At 41.5% G+C, this 12,524-nt stretch overlaps 1 protein-coding gene across 1 annotated transcript in view; it reads left to right on the top strand.

Moving 5' to 3' along the window:
- Positions 1–205: 205 nt before the first annotated feature.
- arhgef39 (Rho guanine nucleotide exchange factor (GEF) 39) overlaps positions 206–12,524 on the top strand; it is a 69,128-nt gene continuing 56,809 nt past the window's right edge. The window contains exons 1-3 of the mRNA XM_082510390.1: positions 206–287; positions 1,553–1,707; positions 4,392–4,486. Coding sequence (XP_082366516.1) covers positions 1,558–1,707; positions 4,392–4,486 — 245 coding nt within the window. The 5' untranslated portion in view covers positions 206–287; positions 1,553–1,557. The remainder of the gene's footprint in view (positions 288–1,552; positions 1,708–4,391; positions 4,487–12,524) is intronic.

Genomic DNA, 12,524 nt, shown 5'->3' with positions numbered 1-12,524 from the left:
CATCTTATTTAAACCAAGTGTTAAACTTGACATATGTTAATATATTTATTTAGTACAGCGCTGACGACCTGTTCTGTTTATTTAAACATCTGTTTTATACTGTAAACAGTTGGTTTAACTTTGGAATCGTTAAAACTACTTCCGCTGAGAACGGGGTGCTTCCTGTAGTTCGCTTGCGGAGCAGCCAATCAGCGTGTGGAACAAAGGTCATTGCCCACACAGACCGGAAAGAGGAAGCAGAATCTCCAAAAGAGCGCCTTGATTGAAAATAGAGACGTTACAGAAAGGTAAGCCTAGTGTCGCTTTACCGTCAAACAAACCATAAAAACAAATTAATCTCTGTAAAGTAATTAACTTCTCATTCAAAGACGTTTTGTTGCGACAATAAATTCGCTGAAAAAAAGTTTTGACAAGTTTTTTCGTCCTCATAACCGGTAGAAACGGTCTCGACAGCTGATGTACATCTCGTTCACGAAATGTTCTAGAAACATCTGAAAGACTGAGTGACTCAAATGGAAACAGATGTTGGAGCATTTAGTCTGAAACTGAATGAAACATTTCGACAAATGTCAGTAACATCAAAGTCAACAGAAAACTTTGTGTTCTGGGATTCATGTAATAACTGGACAACACGAGAAGTTTTTACTTGCTTACGTTGAAATGTTACTTCTTTAAGATGTAGAATGGAACTCGCCTTGAGGTGACTGTTGTGATTTGGTGCTAAAATTGAATTGAATTCGGGTGTTTCCAGTCCCATTTTCTACCTGTCTCAGGTAGAAAGTCAAGCATGCATCTAGTTCTGCAGTCTGCTGGTTATTCTAAAGACTTACTGAACAGTAATCTCTTTAATGATGCTGCAGCAGATGCTACTGTTGCAAACAGTCAATTTGTGAAATTTCTTCCCTCTGAGATAGTCCATGACCAGGCGATGCTGCAAAGTGGAAGCGTTTAGAAACCGTAGCAGCTCAGCTTTGAAATGGTATACCATGTAAGGTTTCAGGGCAGGTTACTGACTGCTGAGGCACATGGTGCATAAAAGTCATAAATCCTCTATTGATTCAATAACCGCAGCCTCCCAAACATCCTCTGGGATTATTCTCAACACAGTGGGAGCTTCATGGAATGGGCTTCAATGGCCAAGCACCACCTGTAGGAGTTCTGTGTTGGCGGCCTAGTAACTTTATCCATGTAGTGTGTTTTGCTTTCATTTATGGTTCAATATTGGAGCTTGATATTTATCAGACAAAACAACAAAGAATTGTAATAATGTGTCATTCTTGTTTTGCACTTAATTTTAAAGATGTTTTTTCTTCCAAAGCTGAACTCTGCAGATGCGTGTTATGCTTGGAAGTTACCGTTTTCTGAGAGGGCAGAAGCACATGCTCCACCATATCAAGCAAATTATTTAAAAAACAAACAAAACTCAATTCATCTGTCCACAAATATTCAGTCATTTAGGAAAGCGTTACATCTTTTATCTCTAGTGGTCTGCTTTCCTTTACTGTGGAAGATAATTCACTTTGGTTGTGTTTCTGTTCTGTCCTTGTCACAGTGAGGATGAGTTTCTTGCCTCGCCCTTTGGATCCTCTTGGGTGCAGCAGTGTCCAGGAGCAGAGGGACTTGTGGCAAAGAAAATTCTGTCGAATAGCCAAAGAAATGGTGCAAACAGAACAACGCTACTGCCAAAAGCTGGAACTGGTCTCCACCGTATGTACTACAGCATATTTGACCTATTCATGGTCTTAAAATCATACCACATCATATTTCATAATGTAATATGATTTATGTGTCTGAATACTTAAGTGCTAGTACTAATGTCGGGCTTTCGATGCTAGGGTTACCCACATACTGTTTGACTTTTGTCTTTATTGGATAGTTACAGTGCAGTCAGGAAATGTGAATGACATGCAGTAAAGGTTTTATAGGCCGAGAATTGTCTTGAGGGCTCGTCTGAGGTAATCTATGTGAATTTTGCTTAAACCATTTTCCATTAGCTATCCTGGCTATATTTAGGGTCCGAGCACTAAAAGTGGGGTAGCCCTATTGTGTCTCTATTTACTGTATGATGAATGAAGCTTTATCTGCTCCATTTATTATTTTGGCAAATTAATTGCCTAAACGTGGTCAAAAACCCATGAAATTCTGCACACACATCAGGTCTGGTGAAAATGTACAGATCTTATTGGTTTCACGTATGTAAATATAATAATAACCACTGCAGCCAAACAGAGCCTGACGAGCCCAGCTGTAAGTAAGCTATTAAGACTCGACTGTACGCTGTGTTCATGTTTTCCTCTGAAACAATAAGTCCCGTTGGAGCAGCCTTTCAATGCCTCTCTCTGTCTCTCGCTAGCAAAGTTGACCCAGACAAGAAAGTAAAGCTAGTTTTCGGCTACGAGCCCGACACGAACCCGACGTATTAGCCAGAGGTCCCTTTACTACGGTTCGGAGCCGCAGACCTGTTGTATATACGCGCGGAATAGTTTTCTATACGAGATCACTGCAAAAAGTGCAGCCTTACCTAATGTCCACCTACTGTTACTCATTTATATTAAGATTTAAACATCTAGCTGGTGTTGGTGTGGAGAGTAGAGCAGGGCGATATGGCCAAAAATATTTATCACGATATATATTTGAAAATTTGCGATAACGATATAACTGACGATATAATTGATGCGAGACAAAATACAACTCCACAAAATTACTAGCGCAAAAAGACAATCTTCCATTTATTTTCACTTAAACAAGAAGCTGGTTTTTATGTACATTAAAGCTTTATAAAAATTTAACAGTGCAAATGCAAATTCCTTGCTGAAAGTTTAACCAAAAGGCATTTCCAGTAGAAATGGGCCGACATATCCTCAGCATAACCATGTATAATATCCACAAAACTTAAAGAGGTTATACACACACAATACGGTAACATTATGCTGAAGCACAGTACGTATCACTCCGCGAGGCTCCGCCTACGATAGCCGTAATGCTTCGACAATCCATCAAGTGGTGCGGCTTCGTAGCTCAGCAAAGTCGTACTGAAACATTTGACAGATTTTCGAGCGCCGTGCACATAAAATCGTTTCGAGGTCAGTAAACACAACCAGAGTTCATACATGAGGCACACGGGATTATAAGGGGCTCTGTCGACTTTCAGGAAAATCAAAGGATTGATTTTAAGTGCGCCGTATTTTCCAAACAACACGGTAATAACGACGGCCCGCTAGCATGCGCTACCAAAAATAGTGCTTTGTTGTGTATCTGAGGGACGAAAGCTAAACCAGTTCCACACCAGTGAAGCTGCAGCATTTTTACAAACCAGTTCAGATTCATCTGTTTCATTCAACGATCCGCTTTCGCTCTTCTCATTCTGCGTCGCCGCCATGCTTTTTCCGCCATGTGCGTATGAAAACAAAGGCACTGCACATGCGCATTTTACCCATATTCTATCGCCATATTTCATTTTCTTATTGTTGTCCAACATTATGCCTTCACACGTCGAATTGTAATGTAACATAAACTGTATCGATATAAATGTATTTTGCATGAAAGTATAACCTCCCTTGACCCCATCTGAATTTATACTTATTTAGAAAATTCTTTAGTTAGGGCAGTTGAAGTAATGTATAATAAAATGTTTATGGATTCAGTATAAAAATATTTCCTATAATTGTCATTGTTGGAGTGGAGCTGAATCAGTGTCTTGGGGAACGTGGGCCTCTGCCCGTGTGTTAGTGGTGCAGTGGGTGGTGAAGATCATCCAGGATGCATACGGGTTTGATCAGTCACCTCTGCTCCATCGCGCCTTTGAAAGTTGCTCTCTTAGTAACTTGTCATAATTCAAGGAAACAAGAACACTTTCATAGCTTGAGAACCCATCTATAAAGATCTGATCGGCTCGTCTGTGGAGGTTGTACCAGACCCGAGGTGGAATCATATTTGCCTCAAAGAGAGAACAGACTTTTTCTGCTCACTGCTGCTGCCCAGTTTCTACACAATTATTCACCCCCCCATCCGTTCACTCCAATTAGGAGTCATTTTAGGCCTAATGCACATTCAATTTGCTAATCCCATTTTCACTTCAAATGACTTGAGACCAGCACAGCTGTCGCTTTATTGTCAGTGCTGTGGTACGACAGTGTCCCTCTGCATTTGTGCTTCAAATTGGCTCTTCCAAAATAATCATAGCAGTCAGAAAGTGGCTGTAGGGCAGCAACACCCCAGCCTTATAGTACCTGCTGCTGTTAAATGTCCTGTTTTTCTGTGTAGCTTTACTTTTAGGGTTGTCAGCAATAAAAGCACCTGCTTATCAAAAAAAATCCAATCGGAGACAACTGAGTAACACAAATGCTGGAAGATAATGTCCCTTTGTCTCTCTCTGCTCTGTTTCTTTGCAGTTCTTTGTGGACATTTTGAAGGCCAAAGGAACCCTGAGGTCGGACATTAGAGAAGACATTTTCTGTTCAATTAAAGCTATTCTATCAGTAAACCAGTAAGTATTCTCTGAATAATTTAAAGAATATCCATGCTCTGGGGATTGTGGTGAGAGCCTGCGTACAGATAGGCATGCTTAGTTTGTCTGTTCTGCAAGAATGCAGCGTAGATAAACTCTTAGTTTACCAAAGCACAGTACTTATCTTCACATTAGCAAAGGTTAGTGTTATTGTACTGCAGTGCACAGTAGTTCTCTTCCTCAGTAGATGTATATCACAAATGAACAGCATTATTATTATCGCAGAATATTAATGCACTTTCTCGCTAATGACCAATTCTGAGACAAACTGATCTCACCGCATGTCTAGACATCAATTGATTCGTTTGTGTTGATGCTGTAAAATTCAGATCCTGAGTCCACACGAATGACTTAAAATAAACGGGTTGAGGTTTGAAGTTGGAAGTTGGAACATGTGTGCATGTTGAGGCCCTGGACTTAGCTCTGCAATCCATAAATCAATATGGTAGAGAAACGAGCTCAAAATGGGTTTTGGAAGCTGACAGGAAAACTGATATTTTCATTTCAAGCATTTCAACCTACGACTGGTCCAAATATGGGTCATTCCTACTGTTCCGTTTCAGATTGTAATATCATTTTTAAAAATTCCAATTTGCCATGATTTTGTCACTACATTTAAAAGAAAAGTTGCTATATAATATATTGGTGAAGCTCATGATATTATGCTGTAACAATAAGAATATTTTCCACACATGGCACAACTTGTTATAGGACAGGGTCATCTCTGTTACTGTTTTAAATGTTTCAAGAGCTAAACAGTCCCTGCTTTTGATCTGTAAATGTATTTTTAAAGGGTGTTAATATTTTCTAATAAAAAGATCAAGATGGTAAACTGGACAGAAGAGTGAAAGGGAAACAGCCTACATGTGCCACACACTTATGGGAAGAACCAGCTGTTATATCTGCCAAAGGTGGCCACTCTGATGAGTCAGACATTTGGAATATATTTTGGTCCATAAACTAATGCCATGTTTTACTTTTTTAACTCCAGTTGCTTATTTGTACCATGCTTTCTTTTCAGAGTGCAGTGAGACATTAAACTGCAACAATTACAGTAGAAAAACGGGGTGTTCTAAAACATTAGAACGATAGTGTAGATGTATATGAAATAAATAAATAAAAAGGCATGGCCTTAGCAGTGTGAGTGCGAATGGTTGTCTGTGTCTATGTCTTAGCCCCGCGACAGACTGGCGACCTGTCCAGGGTGTACCTGCCTCTTGCCCTAAGACAGCTGGGATAGGCTCCACCCCCCCCGCGACTCTGACAAGGATAAGCAGAAGAGAATGGATGGATAAACTCAAGTATGCTGATAGCTCTCTTTGAAGTCGTATCTGTAATTCATATTGGCTTATAAGTCTAAAGTAGGAAGTGTCGGTGTATTTTCTTATTCATGTGAGAAAGATTGCTCCTAGCCCATAGTTCATTATCAGACTGCACAGAACGGGAAACTGTGGAGCAGGGGCTTCGGAGACTGCTGATTGGGAATTCCATTTCCGAGCTAAATAATGAGTTGTATGAGTTCCCCAAGGCCCCTATCCCCTGCAGACTGACGGGCTTTCTCATTGAGATTGCCGCAATGAAGATTGAGGTATGCATTACACAGTCTGATGTGTTGGATAAATGGTTTTGCAGTTCACATACTGTTTATCTTCATTATGAAGTCCTTATTTAATCAGTGATGTGAATACAACGACAAGCTCTCGAGATAAAACGGGCCATGGAGATCCAGTGCCGCAGTGATTCACCAGTAGGAAATGATTCAATATGTATGTGAAACTTCAAGTAATGTAATCATCACTCAGTTCAGCAACAGGAAATAGGAATGCAAATGTTGCTGTTTTCCTCTAATGTGTAATATGCATTTAGATCCATATATATTTGGGCACTGCCACAAATGTAGTTACTATTACTGCTTACCAAAATAAGAGTGTTGGCTTATTAACGTGCAGACTTATTTATAGTATATTTGTGTAAAGTTCCAAGATGGCGCCAGTGTTCACGGCAAGCAGTCTCCTCCGCTGTTGTTTGTCGTCCTTCTGTCCATGTGCTGCCCTGATGTCGCTACGTTACTTGCCTATGATCGCCAAACTCTTGAATCTCCGGCCTTTGGACTACCAGACACAAGATTTTAAATGGAGACCTGAGAATCCTCCTCCGCTTTCGAAGGACTTTCCTGATTATCTCCGCCACTTACCATCTACCTTCTCTCAAAGGAAACGTTCACGGAGACGGGGTAAACGTGTTCGTATCAAGGCCTTTTTAAAGTCCTATGTTGGGACAAATGATCGCTATTCTATAAACATCTTGTCATCTATTCCTGCCCTCCGGGACCATGCTAACTTCAGACTGTTCTGTCATCGCTGGATTCGCCCTGTTGGACCTTATGGTTACCTGGACCTCCCAGCTGATCTTCCACCCGCTCGGTGCTGGGTGCGGTCCTCCAGAGGAGGTGCGAATCTCAACCTTCGCCTGCTGCGCCGTTCTCCTACCAGTAACAGTGTGACCACTCTCCGTATGGCCTTGCTAAATACAAGGTCACTGGCGAATACGACTTTTATTTTAAATGATCTTATTCTATCATCGGGACTGGCGGAAACTTGGCTTCGCCCCGGCGAACCTTTTCCCTTCTCGGAGCTGCTCCCACCTGACCACGCTTTTATTAGCTCACCCCAGACCACTGGAAGAGGTGGAGGGCTAGCTTCAGTTTTTAAAGACAAACTTCGATGTTGGCAGCTGCCACCTGTTCTGTACCCCAGTTTCGAGGTGCAGTTATTGGAAGTGAACTGCGTCCCCTCCATCCTCTGCGCTGTGGTGTATCGCCCCCGAAACTTATCAAGGATTTTCTTCCAGAATTTGCTGATCTGCTGGGGAGCCTTCTGCTACGTTATGACCGTATACTAATTGTTGGTGACTTCAACATTCATGTTTGCTGTGAGGACAGTTCGCTAGCTAAGGATTTCCTCGCTCTTATTAGCACCCTCAATCTCACCCAGTGGGTAAGTGAACCAACTCACACTAAAGGTCATAAACTTGATTTGGTCTTATGGTCTGGATATTTGCATCACGGACATAAAGGACTCTGGGATTTCTGATCACTTCCCGGTTTTGTTTGATACTGTAGCGAGCGATGTGGGTTTGAACAGTGATGGTCCTGTGCGGCAAACGTGCACAATTAACTCCCAGTCAATCGCCCACTTCATTGATGCTTTCCTTGACTGTCCCCTCTCTGATGCTAAGCGTAATGGGGTTTTATCAGCGGATGAGCTTGCTAACCTCTTTTATACTGCATGCGCTGACATTCTTAACTCTGTGGCACCTCTGAGGATTAAACAACCCTGGCTAAATGATACTACTCGCGCCCTTAGGCGTGAATGTCGTCGTGCTGAAAGAAAATGGAGGAAAGACAAACTCCACGTCTCTCTGGACATCCTCCATAATTGTCTATCTAAGTATCAAAAGTCTGTTAAAGCTACCAAATCTGCCTTTTTGTCTATCATTATTATGACTAATAGGCACAACCCCCGAGCTCTTTTTAATACTTTTAACTCTGTGATAAACCCTAGCACTACCACTTATAGGGATGCTTCCCCTGCTCTTTGTGATAAATTCTTAAAGTATTTCTCTGAACAAATCTCAGCTCTAAGGGCTTCTCATCCATCTCATCCATCATCAGTTTTAGACCCAGTTCCAGCTTCTGAATGCTTGACTTTCTTTCCGCAGTTTGCGCCAGTGTCTTATTCTGTTTTAAAAGATATAATTGATCATCTAAAATCTCTGGTTCCCCGCATGATATTCTTCCTTCTCGTTTCTTTAAGGAAGCTTTACATGTTATTGGTCCTTGTAGCTTATCTCTGCTGAATGCATCATTGTCATCAGGTTGTGTACCGTCTCTCTAAGCATGCTGTTGTGCAACCTATTATGAAAAAGAAAAATCTTGACCGTAATGGTCTCACTAACTACAGGCCGATCTCCAAACTCCCTTTTATTTCCAAAATATTGGAAACGGTAGTTCTAAAACAACTTCAGGCCTTTTTAGATGCAAATGGTATTAATGAAAAGTTTCAGTCTGGTTTGAAACCTCGCCCCAGCACAGAGACAGCCTTACTTAGAGTTTTTAATGATCTTCTTTTAACTGTTGACTGTGGTTTTAGTTTTACTTGACTTGACTGCTGCTTTGACACGGTTAACCACAACATTCTTCTATCAAGACTGGAACATGTTGTTGGTCTCAAAGGTACGGTTTTATCTTGGTTTAAATCCTACCTCTCAGAGAGGTCGTTCTCTGTTGCTATGGGGCAACACTCCTCGGCTTCTGCCCCTATTTACTGTGGTGTGCCTCAAGGGTCCGTGCTCGGTCCTGCTCTCTTCTCTTTGTACATGTTGCCGTTGGCATTAATTTTTAGAAATTACAACATCTCCCTTCACTGTTACAGTGGGGCAAAAAAGTATTTAGTCAGCCACCGATTGTGCAAGTTCCCCCACTTAAAATGATGACAGAGGTCAGTAATTTGCACCAGAGGTACACTTCAACTGTGAGAGACAGAATGTGGAAAAAAAATCCATGAATCCACATGGTAGGATTTGTAAAGAATTTATTCGTAAATCAGGGTGGAAAATAAGTATTTGGTCAATAACAAAAATACAACTCAATACTTTGTAACATAACCTTTGTTGGCAATAACAGAGGTCAAACGTTTACTATAGGTCTTTACCAGGTTTGCACACACAGTAGCTGGTATTTTGGCCCATTCCTCCATGCAGATCTTCTCGAGAGCAGTGATGTTTTGGGGCTGTCGCCGAGCAACACGGACTTTCAACTCCCGCCACAGATTTTCTATGGGGTTGAGGTCTGGAGACTGGCTAGGCCACTCCAGGACTTTCAAATGCTTCTTACGGAGCCACTCCTTTGTTGCCCGGGCGGTGTGTTTTGGATCATTGTCATGTTGGAAGACCCAGCCTCGTTTCATCTTCAAAGTTCTCACTGATGGAAGGAGGTTTTGGCTCAAAATCTCACGGTACATGGCCCCATTCATTCTGTCCTTAACACGGATCAGTCGTCCTGTCCCCTTGGCAGAAAAACAGCCCCATAGCATGATGTTTCCACCCCCATGCTTCACAGTAGGTATGGTGTTCTTGGGATGCAACTCGGTATTCTTCTTCCTCCAAACACGACGAGTTGAGTTTATACCAAAAAGTTTTACTTTGGTTTCATCTGACCACATGACATTCTCCCAATCCTCTGCTGTATCATCCATGTGCTCTCTGGCAAACTTCAGACGGGCCTGGACATGCACTGGCTTCAGCAGCGGAACACGTCTGGCACTGCGGGATTTGATTCCCTGCCGTTGTAGTGTGTTACTGATGGTGACCTTTGTTACTTTGGTCCCAGCTCTCTGCAGGTCATTCACCAGGTCCCCCCGTGTGGTTCTGGGATCTTTGCTCACCGTTCTCATGATCATTTTGACCCCACGGGATGAGATCTTGCGTGGAGCCCCAGATCGTGGGAGATTATCAGTGGTCTTGTATGTCTTCCATTTTCTGATGATTGCTCCCACAGTTGATTTTTTCACACCAAGCTGCTTGCCTATTGTAGATTCACTCTTCCCAGTCTGGTGCAGGTCTACAATACTTTTCCTGGTGTCCTTCGAAAGCTCTTTGGTCTTGGCCATGGCGGAGTTTGGAGTCTGACTGTTTGAGGCTGTGGACAGGTGTCTTTTATACAGATGATGAGTTCAAACAGGTGCCATTCATACAGGTAACGAGTGGGGGACAGAAAAGCTTCTTACAGAAGACGTTACAGGTCTGTGAGAGCCAGAGATTTTCCTTGTTTGAGGTGACCAAATACTTATTTTCCACCCTGATTTACGAATAAATTCTTTACAAATCCTACCATGTGGATTCATGGATTTTTTTTTTTCACATTCTGTCTCTCACAGTTGAAGTGTACCTCTGGTGCAAATTACTGACCTCTGTCATCATTTTAAGTGGGGGAACTTGCACAATCGGTGGCTGACTAAATACTTTTTTGCCCCACTGTATGCTGATGATATCCAGATTTATTCACCTCTGAAATCAGATGTGTCTGCTTCTTTGCAACCTCTGTTCAACTGTTTGCATGAAGTTAAAATTTGGTTATCACATAATTTTCTTACACTGAACGAGAATAAGACCGAAATCATAGTCTTTGGTAGTCACACTCGGTTAGCTGATGCCCTAGGCCCTCTCACTAGCCATCTCTCGCTCACTGTAAGGAACCTGTGAGTGTTCCTGGATGGCTCTTTTAAACTTCAGAAACACGTCTCCACAGTGGTAAAAAAACAGCTTTTACCAGTTGCGTCAGATATCCAAAGCAAAGCCGTTCCTTCCTTTAAAGGACCTTGAAAAGCTTGTCCACGCATTCATCACATCCAGACTGGACTACTGTCTTCTGCCATTCTTCAGTTAATTCAAAATGCAGCTGCGCGTCTTTTAACAGGTACGAGAATCTATGAACGCATAACTTCAACTTTAGCCAAACTACATTGGCTCCCTGTCAAATATCGCAAAGATTTTAAAATTCTTTTGTTCACTTTTAAAATTCTGAATAATTTGGCGCCCAGCTGTCTTTCTGAACTCCTCCACTTATACAATCCCAACAGAGCACTTAGATCGTCCAATCACAGGCTCCTAGCACAACCTAGGTCTCGAATGAAGTCGAGCGGTGACCGGGCCTTTGCATCCGTGGCACCCAGACTCTGGAATAACCTCCCTGTTCATTTTCGTACTGCCGAGCCGATCCAGTCGTTTAAATCACGTCTTAAAACTTATCTTTTTACTTTGGCCTTTGATTCTAACTAGTTGGCTGTTCTAGCTTGTTGTGTTGTTACCTATTGTTTGTTGTCCTGTTTTATTGTTTGTTTTAATTGTCTCATGCTTTTACTGACTGTGAAGCACTATGGTCAACACTGTTGTTTTAATATGTGCTCTATAAATACATTTTGATTTGATTTGTACTCATTCAGGTTAGAGGAATCGCTCAGGACTGACGTCTCTATAATATGTAATCCCTGTAATGCCTTTTTAAATGGTCCAAATGTAATTAGACAGTTATAAACAAACTGCTGTGCAATAATTATTTTGTATGTCTTTGTAGATTAAGTAAAATGTTGACATTTGCATTGATTTTATGTCTCTTTCCATTAAATTGAAATGACCATAGAAGTGAGCAGACTTACAAATTCAACAGTGGATCAAATAATGATTTCCCTCACTGTGTAGAGCTGTTACTGCTGGTACTGGTGATGCCAGTCTGGAGTTTTTAAAAATAAACAAGTCAGTAAACTTGTCGGGCCAATAGATGATTCATTTTATTTAATGGCAAAATACTCAGAAACAGCAACTGAAAACAGCTGAAATAAATGTTAAAGCATAACGAAAGGAAGAAAGCTGCTGCTTGGCAATGCCCACATTTGTTTGGTGATGTCCCATCTTCACGTTGTCATTTCCTCCCAGGAATCCATAATAAAATATTTAAAATTATCAGTGGAGAGTAGGCAAATATCTATAAAGGTGGTAATACCTGAGAAGTTTATATGACATTTGGATAAAAGATTTCATTCAACTTAAATGAAGGTGATGGGTAGGGCTGCCACGATTAGTCGACTAGTCACGATTACGTCGACTATCAAAATCGTCGACGACTGATTTAATAGTCGACGCGTCGTTTGAAGCTTTGTAAGATCCAAAAGATGCAGAAATAAGTAGCAGGATTTAAGAGTGTAATAACGGACTGAAACAGAAGATGGCAGCACTGCATGTACAAGGATGCCAGCTGCCGTTAAACCCCGAAGAAGAAGAAATTGTGTCCCAGAATTCATAGCGCAGCCCAGCTCAGTTTCCAACAATGGCGGCAGCTAGTTAGTTTTAATATTACTCTTATTATTCTTTCTGGGTCACAAAATAAACGTTTAACATATTTTCAGGCGAGAATGTAGCTGTGTAAACCTCAAATATCTGCTCAGTTTATCAAGACACCGCA

Source organism: Aulonocara stuartgranti (genome assembly GCF_965226115.1).
Source record: "Aulonocara stuartgranti genome assembly, chromosome: 17".
NCBI classification, from domain to species: Eukaryota; Metazoa; Chordata; class Actinopteri; order Cichliformes; family Cichlidae; genus Aulonocara; species Aulonocara stuartgranti.
Note: the sequence above shows the minus strand (reverse complement) of the source record. Positions and strands in the feature narration are given on the sequence as shown.